Source organism: Gallus gallus, chromosome 27 (assembly GCF_016699485.2).
Source record: "Gallus gallus isolate bGalGal1 chromosome 27, bGalGal1.mat.broiler.GRCg7b, whole genome shotgun sequence".
Taxonomy (NCBI): Eukaryota; Metazoa; Chordata; class Aves; order Galliformes; family Phasianidae; genus Gallus; species Gallus gallus.
Genome location: NC_052558.1, coordinates 2,523,646 through 2,545,454, shown reverse-complemented (window position 1 = coordinate 2,545,454; position 21,809 = coordinate 2,523,646). Strand labels below are relative to the sequence as shown.

At 57.9% G+C, this 21,809-nt stretch overlaps 2 protein-coding genes across 18 annotated transcripts in view; one reads left to right on the top strand and one right to left on the bottom strand.

Moving 5' to 3' along the window:
• The window catches only part of KANSL1 (KAT8 regulatory NSL complex subunit 1), a 69,558-nt gene extending 48,085 nt beyond the window's left edge, over positions 1-21,473 (bottom strand). For 2 of the 17 annotated variants that reach the window (XM_040653256.2, XM_040653259.2), the window contains exons 1-3: positions 21,417-21,473; positions 20,815-20,920; positions 4,236-5,634 (exon numbers count right to left, since the gene is read on the bottom strand). In XM_040653256.2, coding sequence (XP_040509190.1) covers positions 4,236-5,551 — 1,316 coding nt within the window. In that variant the 5' untranslated portion in view covers positions 5,552-5,634; positions 20,815-20,920; positions 21,417-21,473. Of the gene's footprint in view, positions 1-4,235; positions 5,635-7,550; positions 7,754-11,762; positions 11,870-12,134; positions 12,557-13,391; positions 13,437-13,577; positions 14,032-14,648; positions 14,703-20,814 lie in introns of those variants that run through there. The other 15 variants (XM_046904401.1, XM_040653257.2, XM_015299370.4 and 12 more) reach the window with 12 other exon arrangements.
• Positions 13,617-15,653, top strand: LOC101751949 (transcription initiation factor TFIID subunit 4-like). The gene is made up of 3 exons (XM_040653233.1): positions 13,617-14,059; positions 14,139-14,864; positions 15,001-15,653. The coding sequence occupies exons 1-3, from the start codon at positions 13,617-13,619 to the stop codon at positions 15,068-15,070; spliced, it is 1,239 nt and encodes a 412-aa protein (XP_040509167.1). The 3' UTR covers positions 15,071-15,653.
• Positions 21,474-21,809: the final 336 nt, after the last annotated feature.

The window sequence follows — 21,809 nt, the reverse complement described above, 5'->3', positions numbered from 1 at the left end:
CCTTGGGAGAAGAATGCTGCAAGGAAGGTGCTGTGCTGCACTGTGCCCCCGAGCCCAGCTGAGCGCGGTACCCTCTGCTTGTGACCTCCCCCTGTGACACAACTTCAGCCCAGAAAGATATATTTAACCCAGGGCATCAAACTCCCCCTAGGATGGCAGCCAGCACTACCATAACGAGCTCTGCGGGCGGCAACGTGAGCACTGAGCAGACACCTGAACCCTGCACACAACGGGGATCAAGCTGGGATAAAGTCAAGCTGCGTGCTCAGCATCTCCTGCACCTCCCCAAGGTGTGCACGGCCATGATTCCTAGGAGAAACAACACTCGTTTTTCCTTACCATCCTTTCCAAGCAGTGCTCTCAGTGTGCCCTCCTTTCTTAAAAGCAACGGGGACTCGCAGAGTGTCCTACTTACTCTGGATACCTGATTAAGCGTTTTTGAACAATGAACTGCTCTCTGCTCTCCTGCTTTCACATGCAAAGCAAGCACACGCTCAGGATTTGCTCTCTCTCTCTCTCTCTCCCCCCCTCCTCAGATGAAAGTCGTTTGAGGGGCATCACCCCAACCAACGTGCTGCTGCTGAGCAGAGGTGACTGCAAGTAAGTCAGGCCTGACATAGAGATGCTCACAAATGGGTGAGGAGCAGAGCTGCAGTCAGGACCTACAAACGCAGCTGGAAGTCAAGGAGAAGAAAAACACCACGTAAGCACAAGCAAGGAACTGACAGAAAGTCATAGAGAGATGAACTGACAACTGCTCCAAGTAAACGAGAGCAAAACACGTGCGTGACCCATAGGGAAGGCTTCCTCACTGTGCAGCACGGGATCTGCCCCATGCCACTGACACAGAGATGTTATTTGTAGGCCTGCAGATAGGGGCCACCTTATCGCACTCACATGTGGAAAACAAAAGGAAGGGAGAAAAAACAGAACTCGAGAATTCTGATTGCTCAGCCAACTGATGCCCCGACCACAGTCCCCCCTCAAACAGCCCCTCCTCAAACAGCCCCTAATGGGTGCCATGCCCCAATGCAGGGCCCTGACCCGAGTGCTGCACCTATGAGCACAACGCCTTCGTTACTCCTCCAAGCCCAGCAATCCCCATCCAGCCATGCAGCACAGGGAGGAGCCAGCACAGCAACTGTGCAGTGATTCACTGCAACGCTGCAGTGCAGAAGGTGCTCGGGTTTCCCACCACGGCACGGGATCATTACAAAGCGTGCTCCAGCATCCTGACTGCAGGCATTGCAACCACCAGGATGCACCCAGGGCACTGCCTGAGCCTGCAGGAGCTGCTGGGAATTGGTCAGGGAAACCCTCAGCTCGCCCTGGGCAGCTCGATGCAAGCACCAGGTAAGAGGTCTGAACTAAATAAGTGAAGTTCCCATCCAGTATTGCTTTCTATCACCCTTTTCAGGAATATTTCCTGTGAATTTCAGCCCGAAGTTGCAGACTGCAAAGGTAACTCACCTATCACTTCCCAGCTGCTGACCGCAGGGCTGCCCAATGCAGGTAACTCATCAGCCAGAAACAGCTGCAGAGTTCTGATGAAACTCATCCGCGGCCAAACGCAACACAAAGAAAGCAGCCCGAGGAAGGCAGCTGCTGCAGACACACGTGGTTGTGTATCACTAATCCGGGAGCAAACGAAACCATGTGGTGGTCCTCCATCCACCTCAGTGTAAATGCACTGCAAAGCAACCCAACCCGCGCGCCCTTGCTTTCTGCATTAGCTGCGTGAGACTCCAGAGTGCCTCGTTAAACCAAGCCCAGGGCTGGCAGGGCTTCCCAAAAAAAGGCGTAACAAATACCTCCCTGCTTTGTTTATGCATTACACGACGGCCTGCTCATCTGCCTGAGTGGCAGCACCTTCCCAGGCAGCAGCTCTGGGAGTGCTCCAGGAGGACACCCTGAGTTGTGCTGGAAGGATGCAATCCCTGCTCCACGGGCAGGACACAGCACAGCAAATGCTTCACGTCTGCCCTTGACCAGACGCCGTTTCTGGAATGCCACTGTGCCAGAAAAACTCAAAGGTCAGCTCTTATCAAAGCTTGATGTAAACAGGCCTTTGTTTCTTCTGCATGCTTCTACTTGGATCCCACCGGCAATGCAGTCCCTTCTTGCACGCGGGCTGCAGGGCAGCACTCACAGCACTGCTCTCCCTAAGGAGCTCCAAGCCAGAGAGGAGTTTCCTGGGGGAAGGAAGGAGCAGCCAGGAGCAGAACCAAGGGATGAGGAGGAAGTTTTTAGGCACCATCAAGATATACAGCCTGCTATTGGAATGCTGAATAAACATAGTAAAGTCTTCCCTCTAATAAGGAAATCCAGCTGTATTTGAGCAGCCCTGCAACAAGGCTTGGCTTTCTGGGCTCACACAGACGTGGAACAATGCTTCTGTACATCCAAGGAGCTGCCCAAGGCAGCTTCCCAGTGGAAAAGTCAGCCTTTCCCCTTCCTGTCCTATACGACTGCTATGAGAAGAAGGCTGTTCAGCTGTGCTGGGATGCACCAGCTCCTGGGGCTGACTTCAGGAGCTCCAGTCACAAGCACAAATGTGCACTGAGCCTCAACAGCACCAGAGCTCACGAGACCCAACGTCAAAGCCCTCGTGCCAACAGGACAGTCAATGCTGCAAAGGCAAACGGCTCAACACCCACAGGCATCGACTTTAAAGAGGGTTGGTGGGCCTGCTGGAGAGCAGCAGCTTCTGACACTGCACACAACAGAAGGAGTGCTCCTCATTGGCTTTAAGATCTTTGGCTTTTAGGGAGGGCTGGGGACATACAGGCATGACTAACACAGAGGGTACAGAAGTCAGCAAAGGATTTCACGCATCGTGTCTCTGAATACTGCGCTTCCACTTGGGATTAAGATGAGTGGCAAGGAAATTTCACTTTGCTACACAACACACGAGCCCGTAATGTAGGAAATTTAATAGTATCTTGGACACGAAACTTTGTCAAATGCTGCCTTAGTAACTGCAATAGTAATGATGAATGGGATTATGAATGCCATAATCCCAACAGTCCGCAGGCATTACACAACAGGAGGAGCACTGCTGAACTCATCTCTAACAGCACGAGGGCAGAGCGCCCCGACGCCCAACCAGCACACCCCTCCTTCAACATACAGAAATTCAACCTATGCTAACATCCCAGAATATGAAGTTTAGCTAGAACTCAGTACCTGAGAGCTGTATCATGCACCACGGTTATCAGCGTTCATCCACACGAGTGGGTTTTTGGGGGGATGCTCAAGCTACCAAGCATCACTCAACAGAATTCATCACCGTGCAGAACAAATGCAAGCATCACTTTGGACAACAGGCATCAAAATGCATGCAATTATTTCTCCATAGAGATCTGAGCAAGCCCCCAATAGGGTGGGGGTGCCAATAAGGTCCCTGTCCCAGCAGAGCTTACAGTCAGCAGCAGCCGTATACTCCCCAGGCTGAGCTCAGCCAGCACACAGCACATCTGCAAGCAACACTTCACACAGTGCAAACACAGCACGGCCTTCTCAGAGCCCTGCTTCCAAGCCCCGTGATAAGCTCTGCCAGGGAAAAATGCTTTTCTTTGGAAGAAGAATTTCTCATGTTCCTTGACCTGTCAAGGCCTCTCCCCTTGATGATGGTTTTCCTCCTCCACACTCAAACTCACAGCTAATACTTATGCAAACAGCATCCAGCTGACACCACGTTAGGCTGCTGTCACCATTGAACGCCACTCACAAATGAGATTCCCACCAGTAACCTCCCAGAGATGAAGGAAGACAACACGCTCAGTTCACACTTCCACCAGCACTCAGCCCAAACCCTTGCAGAGGCTTTTCTCTCCCCCCAAGCAGTTTAACAAAGCATAAAATAAAACACAGCTCTGCCTTGGTTTGCAACAGAGGTTCCCACTGTGAAAAGACAAACGTTTCGGGCCAGCTCCAATGCATGCAACCAGACACGACTGCTTGCAGCACTTCGGGTCTGCTGCTCGAGCTGCTGCAGGCAGCGCCTCCAGGACTGCCCTGCTCAAACACAACAACTGCGGGCACGAGGAACGTCCTCAGAGCTGAGCTAGGAAGCAGGCCACGAGTCACAGCACGCCACGATCACAGCACGCCGCCTTCAACCTCTACTGCTTCGATCCAAGCCCATCAGAACACGTCCCCGTAACACCCAGGCTCTCTGCCTGCCACCTCCCAGCTCACTCTGCAGAAGGAAGCCAAGTACGACTGCTACTCACAGCGGCACGTGGGGCTGCTCCGGGTCCGCTTTGGTCAGTTCCTCCTCCTCAACGTCAGACTCTCCTCCTGAGCTGCTGTCGGTGACATCCGAGTCGAACGCCTGCTCGCTGGATCTCAAGTTGGCCATGCCGCTGGCCGTGAATCTCTCCAGTTCTTCCGATATGGAATCGCTCTTCAAGAAGCTGCTTAGGCCTTCTGAAGTAACTGTCTCGCTCGCAGCTTTCCTCAAAGCTGCTTCTGCTTTTCTGGTCAACATCAACTGGCTGCGATGCCTCACCGGGTCCAAAGTCGGAAGCTTGCTCAGAGTTTTCTCCAAGAAGCCGCCCAACTGCTGCTGGATGTGTCTCTCCACCTGCTTCGCCTGCACCACCTGCAGACGTTTCTGCAGCCTCCGAGCACGGCTCTCAATGTCCGCCTGCCGTCGCAGCAACGCCCTCGTCCTCATCTCGGAGTCGAGGGCGCTGTGATGGCCGGCCGGCAGAGAGGGTTTCTGCTCCTCCAACTTACTGCCCCCGAGGTCCGAGTGAGCGCCAACGCCGGGCAGCCTCGTCTCCCCGCTGCCACCCTCCAGCACCTGCTGCTGCTGCTGCTGCTGCTCCGTGGAATTAAGGGAAGATTTGTTTGCAGTGCTATTATTGCTAAAAGGAGTCGCGCGTTCCGCATCAAGGCTTCTGTGTGGAAGAGTGCAATTGGTCAACCCGGCCTTCAAGTCCCCCAGCTCAGAACCTCCCGCGTTACAGTCAGCGCCCTGGAGGGCAGCGGCAGGAGAAGCGCACTTCCCACCGTTCAGAGCGCTCGAGTTCTCATGGTCTGAATTGGTACTTTTGGCCAATTTCTTGGCCAAGCCGTTCACAGGCGCTTGCGGGAGAGGTGGCTGGCTGTTAGCGCTCATTGTTTTTAGATTCTCCAAAGTGAATTCCAACACGGGTTGCCTCCCCAACAGATCACTCGTTTTCAAGAAGGACTGAGATAAGAGAGAGTGAGATTTAAGGACTGTCTGCTTGTTGAAGACTCCTTGCAGCTTCAGAGGCTCTTTTGAAGAGACAGATGTTACATCCGAGCAGAGATAAGAGGCCACCAGTGGCTGCAGCTTGCCCAGCTCTTCCTTCGTGGGGTTGTTTCGGAAATCTAAACTGGGATCCTCCGGAGCAATGGCTTTCCTTTTGGTGCCGTTGGCAGCCAGGAGGATGTCGTTGGCGTTGCCGTTGCTCTCGGCACTGCCAGGCGACAAGGTGGAGGACGGGGGAGCCAGCTTGAATCGGATGTGGTGAGCTTCAGCTGCTGCGTCAGTGAGAGCGGGCGCCATCGCAGCCATTCAGCACAGAGAGACGGGAAGTCCAGCCTCTCCCGGTGCCGAGGCCAGCTCCACTGCCTCCCACTGCCTCTCCCGAGGACAGCCTGCAGAAAGGGATGGAGAAAGAGAAGGTTAAGCCACGCGCTCAGAGACGGCACGATAAGCAAGGCCACAGCAACGCGACGCGCTGACCCCATGCTCCGCTCCGAAGCCACGAGCGCATCCTGCCCGTGCAGCCCTGCACCACGCACAGCCAGCGGGAGGGTGAGGACAGAAGGGGCACCAAGTGGGTCGGTCCCGAGGATCCCCCACGGCACCCACTGAGCAGGCCCACATCCCCCCAGGCCTTCAGGAACGGTCCCACCCCATCGGGGTACCGCAGCCCACCGCCCATCACCAGCTGCTTTAAAATCCTTCAGTTACGGCTGTAAAACACTCTGCCAAACACTGCTACTGCCAGCTCAGGTAGAAGAAGTGACAAACGAGAGTTGTAACATGCAAGAGAAAGGCCTTGAGGGGAACAGATCTCCATCTGCTCCAATTCCCAGCGGCCAAAGAAACCCCACAACTCCCCATCCGCCGGCAAACCCACTGAGGGAAAGCCTTGGCTTCCAGGGAAGGAGCTCCCCGGTGGGCACGAAGCCTGCCTTCCCAGAAGCCCATTTCCGAGCAGGCCAGGTGACTCCCAGTGCTGGCTGTTCCTATTTCTCTTTCTAAAAAGATGGATAAAGATTAACTCGCACCGTGACAGAGCACTTCGGCACTGACCGTAACAGAAAGGCGCCGAATGAACTCAGATGGATCGAATCAGTTATGAAAAACAACCAAAGACGCCTCATTCCCATATATACCTCATTCCCATATATACACTCCCATATATACTGCAACCTGTTTTGCCCCAGTTGGTGAGTTTCCGGTCATTTACCTACTTTCTCTACCACCAAGGAGTGACAGCCCTTTGAATATCACTTTGGCTTTGCTCAAACAGCACTCACATCACCCACAGGACAGCCTTTCCTATCCGTACAGCACTCACTCCATCCTCCTTGTGCTGCAATAGCTGAGCAGTCCTTCCACAAGCTATTCCAACGGCAGTGTAACAGTAAGGAACCGCACTGATGCCTGGCCCGATATGCCAATCCTCCCAACTTCACGTCAATTTGCATAAGCTCGTTGTAGCTGCTCATTAACGCACCCCAATGACCAAATTAACACAGCACTTTGTAGGATAAGCGAGGACTGTCTGAGGTTTAAAGATGGTGAATGAGCAAAACTTAGCAAGGTGGTTTGGTTTGGGTCTCCATCAGCTGCACCAGCATCAGCAGGTACCTCAGCCAGCCAACAGAACCACGCTGAAATCCCATCTGTCTGCTTCTCTGCCCCCTCCATCCCACCCCTCTTGGGCCTCCAAGCCTTGGTGTGGATGGGCATCATCCTCCTGCAAGTGGGAACTGAATGCTGCTCTCTGAATCTGAGAGCAACTGAAGCCAAAGCCCAACCGTCCATCACACAAACCTGGGCTCCACCTCCCCAAAAAAAAGACCAGCAGAGATGAAATCGCCGTCAGTAACACCGCTGAGACTCCCCAGGTCTGCATCTCAGACCTCCTCCAGCTGCTCAGCCCACAGATATGCAACACAGGCAAAGAAGATGGGGGAGAAAGGACACGCTCAGAGGAGCTGACAGCCAAAGACCTGAAGCTTTCATAGCAGCAACACGGAGGTGCCAGCTGTGCTTCAGGCCTTCAAGTCCCTTCCAACAGAACCTCGCCTACTTTGTCATCAACACACCTTACCCTCTCTGAATGAGAACACCGCATACCTTAAAAGTTTAATAGACGTTGCACTGAAAATAGTCTTTACATCATCGTTTGGGCCCATGAATAAAGAATGGCCATAACTCTTCAGAGCAGAAAGCAAAGAGGAACCTGCAGGGAACTTTCCACTTGTAGCTAAAACGCCCTTGGGACAGGAGGGAAAGAAAGCAGCAGAATAAAGGACTTCCCAATGCAGCTTCCTACCAAAGCGCACACGCTGGGAGCGTCACTTCCACGTCGCTCTGCCCTCCCAGGGGAGGTCCTGGATCAGTGCTCTTTGCCACCGTGACACTGCAAGATAGGGTGAGCAGCTCGGGGAACACCCACTGCCAAACAGCACAACGGCCCCTCTGCACGGCGCTCAGCGCAGCCGTCCTCACCAACGCACCCCCTCCGCTCCGCTGAGTCTGAAAAGCAATCCGGAGCACCATTTGTAGGTCATCAACTTCAGTTGCATTAAGAGAAGTAGAAAACGGAAGCAGAACTTTCATGCTGCCTCTTCCTCTGGGTGAGCAAACCGCTTTAAAAAGAAAACCCTCCCACTAAGGGTTTAGTCCTCCCCCCTCTTGGTGCTCTGTGGACAGCATTTCTAATTCTGAAGCCTGCAAAGGCTCCCTTAGTAAGCCTTTGTTCTGGTAGCTTAAAGATGACCTCCAAAAGGTACTGCGTGTATGTGCGTTTTATTCAAGTCCTTGCAAAGTGCACCAGGCAGCACTGAGTTACCAACAGCCCTTGGATTGAACACTACCCATCATTTGGGACCAGGCTTTGGGGGAAAGCACGGCAGCAGAGCGAGGGGTTTGCTTTAAACCCCCACTCAAAGCAGCAGGAGCTTCCGTGGAGGACTGGGGGAGGTGGAGAGGGGGGACGCAGAGGGGGTCATTGGTGTGGACGCAGCCTGGGGAGCTCTGAGAGGGCTCCAAGAGTTCTGACCATCGCTCCGAGGACAACAACTGACCGCTCTGAGCCTTCTGCCCGCCCCGGGACTGCAGCAGAACCGGGGAGCCCACCCTGCAGGTCCTGCACCCCCCACCCCAGGGGCGGCCACGGCGGGACCTGCAGCAGAAGCCACAAATCCCACTGCAGACCCCAGACACTGCAATCCCACCCCCAGTAATGGGGCAGCCGGAGCTCACCACGGCACCCCCCAAATCCACCGGCGCATCCCCGAGATTTTACTTTATCGTTATTATTATTATTTTAATTTAAAACTAGAGCGCTGCCAAAGCGGTTAGCATTAATTAACCGAGGGAAGATGAAAGGCTCCAGCAAGCAGCCAGAAGCAGGGAATGGCAGCTCGCCTGGCTGCCCTCCCTTCCTTAGGAGCCCCACATGGCCACCGAGGGAGCACAGCCCTGGGACAGCCGTCCTCACCCACAGACCCACATCGCCTCCATCGATGCCGTGCTTCCCACCGCCGCCCTTCCCAAGCAGAGCAAAGCACGGAGGCAGTGCTGGGCTGTTTGGAGGAGGGTTGGTCCTCACGCACAGCCACACCGCCCTCCGGGTCACTGTGCCCCACAGCAGCCCTCCTTTGGCACGCTGGCTTACAGCCCACCCGCTTCTGGAGCTGGGTTTTACAACTAAGCCCTGGAAGGAGGAGCGGCTTTCCGAGCACACGATGCTTTGCAACCCCTCGGGCCCAGAGGGAATGTGGGAGGTTGTTGTCCTGTGTGAGAGGAGTTTCAGGAGGAAGGAGCAGGCACCTGAGCTGGCAGAAGGCTCACAGGGACACCGGGGCAGCTCCCAGCAATGGGGACCTCTGTGCAGCCAGGAAGGCCTCGGGCTGCAGCCCATGGGCAGCGCTCCCCCCACGGCCCTCAGCAACAGCCCGGTCTGCCTGCACAGGGCTCCTCCCGGAGCTCCATTCCCTGCCTTTCCATAGAACTGAATTCCCCATCGACTTTCAACCCCCTGACGCCTCTATGTGAAATTCCAGCCTGGTTTCATCACTTGCCAAACACTGCTGGGACCGCTCCCACGGAGACCTCCCCACATCTCCATCCAAAGGCACTCAGCAACACCCCCTTTTCCTACGCCCTGTGCCAGGAGCAGGGACAAAGAAAGGGAATAAAACCCCTTGACACCCCATTCTGACAGTGGAAGGCACCACCTAAGCCCAGAGAAACACAGGGACTCAGAAACATCCCCTGCATCTAAAGCATACATCTATGAGACATCACACATCCACACCCAGCATCCTCTCCTGCAGCCCTCGTTTCCAACCAGAAGCCCTCCACACCAAACTGGAAGCTGCTGCTTTTCCTTTGCTGGCCCACAGAAGCTGTGGGGTCTTCCAAAAAGTGACCCGAGGTTTCCTCCTCCATAATGATGCATTACGTCCAAATCCTCACTGGATAGAAATAAAACCCACCGACTGCAGAACTGGAGGGAGGAAAGGGTTTATCCACCTCTGATGTCATAAGGAAAACAAAACAAAAAAAAAGCAAAAGCCACAAAGCAAGGTTGGCTGTCATCTCCCCAACCAGGAGCCTGGAAAGTCAAATAATCACAAGCAGGAACGGCTTCAGCAGGTAAATAAAGCACCTGGAGATAAAACACTGACTGCAAAGTCGCCTGCTGCAGTCCAACGGAGAGCAGCACGGCGTAAGAAAATGGGATGTCTGCAGAGCAGCGATGTGACAGCGCTCCCCGAGACAAAAAAACCAGGCTTTGGTTAGGAAATGTGGGTCTCCCCCCCTCAGTTGGTAGCAGAGATTTTGTTTTTCTTTCGCATGATCTGGGCAGACTGCCCAGGAGATCCGAAAACCTGAACCTGGGGCTCGGAGAGCAAGTTAAGCAAAAAGGCAGGGCTGCCTCTTCGTTTTAAAGGTGCACTTCCATTCGCCGGGTGCCACTCTGGGCACCTTTACTCCAAAGCAGGCAAATGTTGTTACCAAACCCGACCGCCACACTGCCCAATGGCACCACTGCTGTGCTCCAACCCTGCAGGAGCGCCACCAGTGCCGCCAGGCTCTGGGCACCTCCAGGTGCTCCATCGGCCCAAGCTGGCAGGCCAGCCTCATAAACACCTCATTTCAGATGGAGTTCCCTGGGATGCTCCTCTGCAGCTCTCAGCTTTCATTGCTGCCCAGATCTCAGGGCACAGAACGGCCCGCAAGGAGCGGCACACAGCAGTGAAACTGAGCTGCTCATAGCCTCGAATGGAGATGCTCGCTGGAGATGCTGCCGTTGCACAGCACGAGCTCCTTCTTATGGGGCACAACTACAGCCCCAAGCGTTTGTTGCTTCTCATTCAGGGCAAGGCAGCCTACACAGCTCCTCCCATCACTGCAGCCCTTAACAGGAAGTCAGAAAGATCTCAGAGAGGAGACGGTGAGGTTGGATAGGGCTGCGGGTGGGAAGCCTGGAAGGTCCTTCTGCTCAAATCTCCGAGGCCAAAAAACAAACAGACCAACTCCGGATGCTATAGATTTCAATTAAACTTTTTTCTCTCTTTTTCAATAGTTGGGTTTTTTTGTTTGTTTGGGTTTTTTTTAAACATTCAGCTTTTTACTTTGAAAAGTTTGCAGCAGAAGCCTGAGCACCACCCAGCAGCATGGCCTGCCCACACTGAGTGCAACGCAGCTGTCCCCCCTTCGCATGCAGTTATCCTCAGTTATCCTCCCCATCTCACCAAACAAACTGTACCGTTCCACCCCAAAACCCAAACGGTGCTCTGAAAGCCACCCCCACAATGAAGCCCTCGTGGCCACGAGCACAGCTCATTGCACCCTCCCTCTCCACCTCAAAACAAGAGGTGAGCAGCCAGCAGCAGCAAGGGAAATGAGGCTCTTCTTTCCCAACTCGCTCGTACATTTACCCACACCTGAACCTGGGCCGAGGAAGGCAAAGGGTTTAATGGCACGGGGTTTAATGGCACTGTGCTTACTGCAGTGCTGGAGCAGCAGGACTCGCAGTGTGACAGCTGCGTGCCCAGATGAGAAGCAGCAGAAAGCCTCCATCCCCTGTACGCTATTTGTTATGGAAAGCTGCATCCTTGCAGGCACGGTGGGAAAAGCACGCGGCGATGCAACACGATTTGTTTCTCCTTGCAGACAGACATCGTATGGCTGGAAGTTTTGAGCCCGGCTGTGGCAGTCAGAAAATGCTGCAGAGGAAGCGGTGCCGCTCGGCTCACCTGAAGCCCAACGCCGAGCAGCAGAACTGCAACGCTCCGAGCACACAACATGCCCAAATCCCCACCTCGTGCCGTCCCACTGCCACGCGACCCACCTGGGATGCTCCCACCCAACTCCACTCCCATTTACACCTCGGCTGGCTCAGGATCCATTGGAAAAAAGTAAAACCAGCGTCAACAGACTGTGTGAGTTCTGAGCCCCCCTCAGCCCGGCCCTCACCCTCCTCCTCGGCAGCCCTCAGCCTTATCTCCACCCGCTGCACTCCGGCTCCTACCCCGCCTGGAAGAGCCCTGGGAGGCTGCGGCGCTGAGCAGGAGGAGGAGGGTGGAGCGCCCAAACTCCAGAGCCATTCTTTGTTCGGAGCCTCCATGAGATAATGGCAGTTGTGCTCACAAAAAGAACAGTTATAAACAGGGCAAAAGGAAGTGACTTCGGTCGGAGAGCCGCTCGGTTCCCCCCCGCCCCCCCCCCCGCGCCCCGGTGTTCGGTGACGGCAGCCTTTCAGCCGCTCTCCGGTGACCAAATGAGCTCCGGGGGACCCCGGGACCCCAACGCAGCCCTTCAAAACCACCAAAGAAAAAAGCCGGGAAGCACCGCAACCCCATCAGCACAGCCCTATCGTTTCAGGAGGGGGAACGCCGCTCACCCTCACCGCTCGACCATCACACATCGGCTCCGGCAGCGATTCCCAGCTCCTCAATTCGCTGCTCCTGCAGCACATCTCCCCATTAAGCCCTGCGCGGCTGCGCTCACAGCAGCTCCTCCGCGCCAAAACCGCGCCGGGAGCCCCGGCTCCGTCCTCAGCCCCCTCCACCAAAGGCCAAAACACGGGAAAATGAAGGAGGAGGAAGAGGAGGAGACGCCGAAAACGAAGCGGGAGCTCCACCGCGAAAACAAAGGCTATAAAAAGGATAAATGTGGCTGAAAGGGGGAAGGCGGAAAGGCAGCGTTGAGCCCCAGCCCGGCGCTCACCTCCCGCTGGCCGGGGGGGTTCTGTGATGTAACGCAGCACCGCACGGCCCGGCTCGGAGCACCGCACAGCCCTGCAGTTCCTCCCACGTCCTGCCCGGCTCCGTGGAAAACTACAGTTTTGTCATTCAAGTGCGTTTTACATAACAGGCGGTGCGAGCCCGGAGCCCGCGCCGCGCTCCACCTGTACGGCAACGGGATTAGAGGGGAGGGGGCAGAGCGCGGCGCCCCGGGCTGAGGGAGGGGGGGTTGGGGGGGTTGGAAACGGAGCTGCTTTGGGGGATCTGCGGAGGGAACGGCGCCGTTTGTCGGGGATTTCGGCCCCGCGCAGCGCTGCCTCCCGCCCCGCAGAGGGAACCGCTCGGGAGCGCACAGCCGGCGATGCCGATCCCGTGATGGAAGTAAACAGCCGCGCACAGAGCTGCCCCGCGCCGCCGGGGGGAGGAATTACCGGAGCCGCGTTCAAGGGGAAAAAGATCATAATAAGAAAAGGAGAGGGGGGGGGGGGAGGGGGGGAGAAAGGCGGGGGGGGGCAAACAGCCGGAAAGTAAATAGAGGAGCGCGGCCGAGCCCCGAGCCCGCAGCCCTTCGCCATTGTGCGCCCGGAGCGGAGCGGCGCGGAGCCCCGCGCACCGCTGTCAGCAGCGGACCCCCCCGGCGCCCCCCCGTCCCGCACGGCGCGTGTTGCAAGCTCGGCGGTTATGCAATTTCTCCTCTTCCCCCCCCCCCCTTTTTTTTTTTTATTCTGTTTACTTTTACAAACTTCTCCTACCCCCCCCCCCCCCTCGCCCCCCCACGGAACCCCCCTCCCCCCCCGGGCCGGTGCCCCCCAACCCCCCCTATAACCACGTGAGCACACCCCCCCCACCACCCCCCGTGTCCCCACCCTCCCGCCGCCGCCGCCCCCCCCTCCCCCGCCGTGACCCCCGCGCACTTTACCCGACGGCGGCGCCCGGCACCGTGCGGGGAGCGGAGCCGCGGGGGGGGGGAGAGGGGGGGTGGTGAAGTTGGGGCGGGGGCGGCGCGGGGCCGCGGGTGCCGGCGGGGCGCGGCGGCGCTAACAAAGGGGCAGCGGCGGGGGAGGCGCGGGGCAGCGGCGCGGGCGCGGAGCGGCACTTACCACGTGACGGGCGGCGGGCGCGGGCCGACCCCGCGCAAAATGGGCGCAGTTTGCAAACCGGCGGCGGCAACGAGGGGGGGGGCGGTGCGGTGCCGCAGCCGCCACGGGCACCGCCGGCCCCGGCGCCCCCCCCGCCCACCCGCCCGCCCGCTCGGGTCCGCCCCGGCGGCGGCGGCGGGGGGATGGGCTCGGCCCGCTCCCTCGGTGCGGGCGCAGAGCGGCGGCCGCGCTCCGCGCTGGGAACCGGCGGTGCCGCGGGGTGTGGGGGGGGTGGGGGGGGACACGCGACACGGCCCCCCCACCCCCGGCTCGGGGCGCGCCGGGCTGGCTGCGGGGCGGGCCCGGCGCCGAGCGGTGCGGGCGCTGCGGTGCTTTCCTTCCTTTCCCCCCCCGCTCCGGGAGAGCGCGGCGGCGGCGGTGCGGCTTCGGAAAATGGCGGCCGGGCGCTTTCTCTGCCCTCCCCCTCCCTTCAACCGGAGAATGCACGGAGGGAGGGAGGGAGCGGGGGGGGGTGGGGGGGGGAGGAGGCAGCGCGCACCGCAGCGCCCCCCGCGGCAACAGCGCGCAGCGCGCCGCCCGCGCGCCCGCAGCCAGGGGGCCCCGCCGAGCCGCCGCCGCGCGCTGCAGTGCGGGAGGGGGCGCTGCGGTGAGGGAGGGGGCGGGGCGCGGCGCCCATTGTCCGCCCGCTGCAGGATGGCCGCCGCTCGGCACGCTCCGCCCGCCGGCAGGGGGCGCTCGGCGCGCCGCGCCCGCTGGGTGGGGCGCGCAGGCGCAAAGCGAGGCCGCGGGGGCCGATGGGAAGCGTAGGCCGCGCGCCGCTCGTTGCGGCCCCGCTGCCGGGAGGCGGGCGCCGATTCGAACGCCGTCGCAACCCGCAACGCTTCGAACGCCCGGAATTCCGACCCGCGCCTCGCGAGGCCGCACCGCGATCCCCGCCGCACGCGCTGAGCCCGCAGCTGGGACGGCCCGGGCCCGGAGCACCCACGCGCAGCGCTGCGGCCCCGAGGGCTGCCTCAGCCCCACTGAGCGCGGGAGCCCCGCCGCGGCTGCCGGGCCTCGCCCCGCTCTGACCTTCAGCTTCGCCACAGCACCGGGTGACGCCGAGCCGCGCCCCACGCAAACGCCACGCAGCCGCCGTCGCTGCCGGCCAAAGCCAGCTCCCCTCGGGCCGCCCCGGCTGGCTCCGGTCCTCTCAGCCCGACCTCGGCCTTCCCCTCGCTGCCCATCACGGCGAGTCGGCTTTAAAGCACGGGAACTCAAAGCCGTGCAGTTCAACTGCAGAATTAGGTAAGAGCTGTGAGTTGTTTCCACGGCCACCACGAGCAGCCGGGCCAGCAGCGGCCTGCTCTGCAGCCAGACCTGGCTTAGGCTTACGCTGCGCATCCTGACAAGTTTATTTTCCTCCTTTTGCCTCCGATTCCAGCACCAAGCAATGGGAAGAGCGGGCACACACTGCCTCCTGGCAACACAAACCCTCACAGCTCAGCACATAGCCATGGAAAACCCAGCCCAGCTTAGGTCAGCAGAGAGCTGTGCTGGTTTGTATGCCTCAAACAACTCGCCCTGGTCTGCCCCTCACTGTCCTCCCTTCCTCGACAGAAGCCCCTGTCCCAGTTCTCCTGTCTCAGTAGCTCCACACAGAACCTTGAGAAATTACTTTCTTAGTTCTGTGTGGCATATCTTGTTTGAGTCTTTAGGTGAATAAGGAGACAGAAGGACATCAGGACAGGGTGTTATCAGCAACCCCACGCTCAGCACAGGATCACACACAGCGTGCTCCGTTCTTACACCCTACAGAAGTACCAGTTCTGAAAATCTGCCACGTGGTGAACTCTGCAGTTTCTGTTCCACCTCCCCACGTGCGGGCGGCCCTTTAGGACATCAGGAGACCGGACCCTATGAGGGCACAAACAACTCTGGTTTTTTTTAAGTCTATCTAGAATTCATTTGAGCTGAAAAGACGAGTAAGTAGAACGTGCATCCATATATTAGAAAAGGGAGGGAAAGGCTTTGGCAATCAGATGTGGAAGAAGTTAAAAATATTCCTGTGCAATAAAGTTTCCCTTCTTTTGCTCATGCTGCATTGCAGAATTCTGCTAGCCAAGGAAAGCCTAACCAGGAGCACAGATCTCCAGCCTGTCATTCTGCTACAGGTCTGGATTTCCTTGCAGAACAGACAGCTTTCATCAGCCACCCTGATCTGGAGATGACGTAGCAAAAATTTCTGTGCAGCAACACAACTTTGGCCCCTGCCACAAATCTTTTTATAGCCCTTCCAGTTTTCGTTTTCCATTCAAAAATAGTGCTGCCTTTTGTCCCCCCCAGCTCACCCAGCCGCCCCCAACGGGCTCAGCACAGACCTGCACCCCACGTGGTGTCCCAGCTGACGCTGTCCCCGCAGGCTTTTGGCAGACAGCCCCAACCCTGCTCCACCAGCAGAGCAGCCACCAGTCCCTCAAACGGTGCCACTGCTACCTCTGGAGATCTCCATGATGACTGCAGTGTTTTACAGCGTTGACTGTAAACCTCTCTGAAGATCCCTTCTCCTCCAAAGCACCACAGTGCACAGCAGCCACAGAGCTCTACATGCGGTAACTGCTACAAACTTAGACCTGATTGTTGCTTTCTTTTCCCCAGGCTCACACATTTGTTGCCTTTACCTATTAACCCTCACAGTTCCTTGAATTCCTAAGGCAGGTGCAATCTCTCAGCTTCACACAATTGCCTATACACAACAACACATCCACTAACAAACACGCTAGATCACATAAAGGGAGACCTCTGAGCACACAAAGACTGCAGACCAGTTTGGTAAACACCATGAAAGCAGTGGCAACCCAGAGACACAGCGACAAGAGCCCCCTACTGATACTGCTGCTGGATACAACTGCATTTCTTCCACATCCTGCTTCACAGCTCCACCAGATACTGCAACAAAAAGCAGTAATCTCAAACATCAGTGGCCACTGCAGCTTCAGAAGATCCAAGACTCATCCGTACGCTCATCTATATTTAGCTTTAAACCAGACAAGCTGTGACAACAAGAGACCTTTGCTGTGTTCACTGCTCTTCTAATAACCCTCTTTAGCATTAGGGAAAGTGTCCAGTCACGGTAACAAAGGCACCGCTCAGCTGTGACAGACAGAACTTCCCAGCTGCTGATTATTCTGGAAATGCTTGCCAGAAAGGGCAGAAAAAAAAAAGAGCAAAGCCCTTCAACTGAGCCACATGCAGGTAATTAGCACCGAGGCTGGGATTGCTCAGGGACCTTCCTGTCCCACTAACAGCTCCTGAGCCACAGACCTGCATTTTCTTTGTCACAGGTCAACGGCTGTTCTAACATGCCTGAAACAAGCAGGAGGCGACCACGCTGCTCACTAGAAGAGCCGACCGATCCGTGTAAGAAGTAACCTTACTCGTTTGAAAACCACATTAACGATTTCAGTTGAGTCATTCGATGTACACAGTCATAATTGCAGGGACGACGTGCGTTGTTTGTTCTCACGTTGGAGTCTCCTCCATAGGGCAGAGCCACCTCTCGAGGTCACATTTCTATTGCTGCTCATGCCGGGGGAGAACTGATTTCTTCTGTTATGAAAGTGAGGGACGTGCACTGCTATTGACAGAGTAATACGGCATTTTGAATCAAGTACTGCTGCAACTGCATTTCTATGGTTTGTGCAAATGTATTTATGTGGTTTCCATGGAGATGGGAGCTGGGAATGGGGGATTATGTAGTGAAGGTAACTAACTTCACCACTAAGTCCCTGACAAAGACCTTGGTTTCATCCTGCCAAAAGCTGCTCAGATACTGCACGCTGTTGCGCCAGCCCCACGCATGCTGCACAGAAAAGCCTAACTTAAAGCCCTCATGGGAAGCTCTATTTTTACCCATTTAAGGAACGCAGTGAAGTACTTCCCAAAGATGAACAGCACGCTGAGCACTCCCAGAAGAGAGCCCCAAATTTCAGTGGTTAGTCCAGCTGGGGACCAGATAGCCAGGCTTTATTGGCTCGCAGATGGCAAAGCATCCACTTATACCTTTAGTTGTAACCCCTTATCACTTACACCCCTGTTACGTTGCCAACAACGTTATCACGTTGGCTTAGATCCACTCAAAACACAAAGGTAAAGCTGCACAAGAGGTGCAATGGTAAGCCTCAGATCACATCACTCTTCTTGAACATTTGCTTAGGAAACGCTGTGATGGCAGAAATTAAGGCCATGAGGGGCTGGAAGGGACCTCTAGAGATCACCGGGTCCAACCCTCCTGCTAAAGCAGGTTCCAAGTCATGGAAATCACAATGCTTTGTGCAGTGTATGCTATACTACCCCAGAGACTGAATTATATCATTGTGTTCTTTATCTTTCAGTAAGGTGACAGAGTGCTTCGTAGAAGTTGCTGCCCTTCCGTTATGAATGTTTTATATCATAGGAAAGAAAAAGGGGAAAAAAAAAAGGGCAGGGAAAAGTGGAATTGCATCAACCATGAGGAGCCCACATCTCAGAAAGCCAGGAGACCCGGGGTGAGTGAGATCTGGGGACAGTGCTTGCAAATCTCACTGCTCACATTTGTGTCCGCACTGAGGAGCGACACCCAGCATCACTGTACTACAAAGAGATCTGGCAGTTTTCATGTAAGAAAACACATCAGAAGAACTAGCAAGGGTGAGTTTTGAACCCCAGCAATTCCCAGCAAGCACGGCGTGTGCTGCACGAAGGACGGGGTTAGGAGGAACCAGCCCTGTGCCTGCAGTGCAGCTCAGCCCCTCTTCCTTCCACTTGAAGTCCTTAACGTACGTCCCTTTCCCCTGAGCAAGGAAACCCGCAAGCCACATTTAAGGCTCACAGAATGCCTCCATGGAACTGTTTTGCACCAACGCTGCACTCACACGTCCTCCTGTGAGCCCACAGCTCATCTGCAAACTCCTAAGGCTTCCTGCACTGCTGGACACCACACCAGAAAGCTCTCCCTCTGCCACAAGCAAGATTTACACTGGTTTTAAGCACCCATTTGCAATTCATGCTATAGCCTTTTGTATTCCACGCAGACTTTCCCAGTTTGGCTAACAGCAGAATTAGTTTCTATTTCTATGGCTGTTTAGATTCCCAGACTCAGGGACAAGCATTCCCTGCTCCTGGTAGCTGCTCATGATTCAGTTTAATCTCCAGCTGTTGCAGCAGTTTTACCAGACTGAAGCATGGCCAATAACCTCCACCTTCGATTATTTACTCCTCTGGCCATGCTCAGACCTCACCTAGCTGTGCTCTGAGCACTTCTGTTCCAGAGATAACAGCCAGGTCTTTGAGCCCTGGATCTCAGTGCTTTGCAAGCCTGTGCCAAATCCCCCTGCCTTCAAATCCTCAGCCATGCAGGGGAATGTCAGATATCACCGGTGGGAAGAGTCAAACCCCCACATGCTCTCCTCATTGAGGATATTTCCCACAGCAAGGCTCACACAGCTGCTGGGGGAACGCAGTGAGGGGAACACAGCAGTGAGTCCCCTACTCCTGCTCCCACCACGGGGAACACAGCAGGGCAGGGTTTGCAGCTCTCCTCCCACTGCTGCAGGAGGTGAAGGAGCAGGCAGACACAGCACACCTACTCCTCTGCCCCCAGAAACCCTCTGAGGAGCTGCAGGTAAAGAGCTGCGGGGAAACTTAAGGGCTACAACGGAGCTGCTTTCTTCTATGACGAAGAAGACCTGCAGACTACAACAGCAGGATTAGGTGCCAGAGTTTGAGCTCGCACCAGGAGCACAGAAGTGTTTAAACACTCACCAGTCAAAGGCTCAACGCTGCTGGCACAGGAACAGAAAGCACTCGTGCACTGAAAGAAATGAAGGTCCAACCGGATCCTCCGCAGTGCCTCCAAGCAGAAGTGCTGAGCAGACACAGCGATCGTCACAGACCTTCCCTGGGACATCCTCCAGCTCCTCTGGCACTGCAGTCACCGTCCTGCACACCGCTCCCCCCCTGCACTGCTGGGGGAAGCAGCTCACGATGGGAACCTCAGTGCTTTGCTACACAGACCTACGCTGCTGCTGCTGCTGCCCCTCACCCACTGACACACAGCATCCCGAGGCTGCAGAAGAGCCCACAGACATCAAACTCCATGCAGCCACGTGCTGACCCTGCTCAGCCAGCAGCTCACTGTGCAGCACGCTGGGAGTGAGGGCCGATCCCCGAGGAGCCCCTTTGCTGGCTTCCCATGAACAGGAACCACAGGAGCATAAACCTGTGAGGAGTTCAGCAATCACCTCCAAAACTTGGAGCTTCCAGGCTGCTTTTATCAAAGCCCACACAACATCTTATGGTGACGTTATATACGTTCACACACACTTCAGCGCTGTGTTTGCCAACGGGAGGTCAGATACCGCAGCAGATCCGTCTAATATCAGTGTGAAAGAGCTGAGTAACGACTTCTGGTCCATCCGTGGCAAAGGGATTTCTCTAAACTCAGCCCCTCATCACGGCCTGCAGGTTTACGGTCCCAGGCAGATACCCCTCCCTCCAGCACTCCCCTTTCGGTTTCACTCAGATTCACACTCCTTGACTGCTCGGACGCAGCCCTTTCCCCGTAACACCACTGAGGTAACAGGTGACTCTGCAAAGCAAGCAGCAGGAAATCCTCGTGGCTCCCCATTCCGCGCTCAGCAGCACCCCGGTCGCTTTGCAGAGACACAGAGAGGTGAGCGGATCCATCCATGCAAGAAAACCCACGTTAAGGCCCTCAGCTCCCACGGGAGGAAACCGAACCCACGAGAACCACCCGGCGGGGGCACACTGAGCTCCTGGCATCAGCAGCGCACACCGGCAGCCAGCCAGGAGGATCCAAGCGGCGTAAACCCTCCCGAGGAGCCGCGAGGATGCAGGCGGGGTAAGCTCGTGGTGGAAGCGAGGATGGGCGCCGTGATGGAGCAGCGTGGATCCGCCTTTTGCTGGGCCGGGCACCCCTGGGCGCTGCGCTGCGCTGCGCTGCACGCGGAGGTGACACCGGGAAGCGCCCACGCGCTCCCAGCGCCGCCCGCACGGCCGCACGCGGGCCGGACCGACAGCGCAGCCCCGCACCTCCGGGTCCCAACCGCGGCGCTCCGTAAGGGGGGGCTTCGGGCGCACCGAGAGCCACCGGGAAGCGGCCCGGAGCCCGGACAGCGCGGCCGGCAGCGGGGCGGTTCCGCTCGCGGCCCTGAGCGTCCCTCCGCCCCCCAAACCCCGCGCGGAGGTGCGGCCGTACCTGGCGGCCCATATCGGTGGGGCCCATCGTCAGCGCCGCGCCGGGCGGTCACCGCTCCTCGAGTTGCCGACGTACCGCGGCGAGGCGGCGCTGGGAGATCCGGGAGCTGCGGGGAGAAACGGCCGCGCTCAGCGGAAGGGACCCGGCGGCCCCGCACCGACCCCGCAGCCCAGGCCCGCCCCGCACCGCACCGAGCCCGGGGGCCGGCTGGGGCCGTGCGGTGCGGTGCGGTGCGGTGCGGGGGGGCCCCTCAGACCCGACAGCCCCGGGCCTCCTTCACCCACCGCCTTCCATCCCCCCGCCCCCCCCCCCCCCACGGGCCCGGGATGCGCTGTGGCCGCGCTCCCCGGGGCTGAAATGGAGGCCCTATGGGAGGGACCCCCGCCCCGCACGGCGCCCCCCCTGCAGCGCAGAGCCCACCCCGGGCCCTACGGCCCCTCCTGTCCCGCCCCCCCACCCCGCGTCCTCCCCTCCCTGCCGCGGCCCGCTCCCCGCAGCCAAGTTGCGGGACGGCGGCGGGACGAGGCCGGACCCCCCCCGCCCCGCGGGTCCCGCGGCAGCCCGGCCCCGACACCCCCCATCCCGGCCGGGCCGCCCCGCACCGGCAGCGCCTCGCCCGCACCTACCTGCGCCGCTCAACCAGCCTTGAAGTGGGGACCTTCCGCCCTCCCCCGCCCCCATTGGCTGAGCGCGGGGCATGCGCCCGCCCCATTGGTCCGCGCCGCGTCAATCAGCGCCGAGGGGGCGGGGCCGGGCGGTGATTGATGCGGGGCCGCCGCTCGCCCCCCGCCGCGGGGGCCGGGACCCCCGAGGGCGCCCCCGCCCGGAGCCCTCCGCCCGCCGCCCGCCCCGCACCCCGCCCCGCTCCGCGCTCCGGGGCGGCGCAGGCCTCGGCCCGGGGGGTCCCGGCCTTCCCCCGCCGAGGGGCGGCCCGGAACCGGGCGGGGGCCCGCGGGGGGCTCGGGGCGGCGGGGGCGGAGGGCGCGGGGTCGGGC

Excerpts from the sequence above, each read along its gene's own strand:
- LOC101751949 (XM_040653233.1), top strand. The coding sequence starts at position 13,617 with ATGGGCGCAGTTTGCAAACCGGCGGCGGCAACGAGGGGGGGGGCGGTG. Across the intron at positions 14,060-14,138 it reads CCTCCCTTCAACCGGAGAAT|CGCGCAGCGCGCCGCCCGCG; the intron begins GCACGGAGGGAG and ends CCGCGGCAACAG. Across the intron at positions 14,865-15,000 it reads CAGTTCAACTGCAGAATTAG|CACCAAGCAATGGGAAGAGC; the intron begins GTAAGAGCTGTG and ends CTCCGATTCCAG.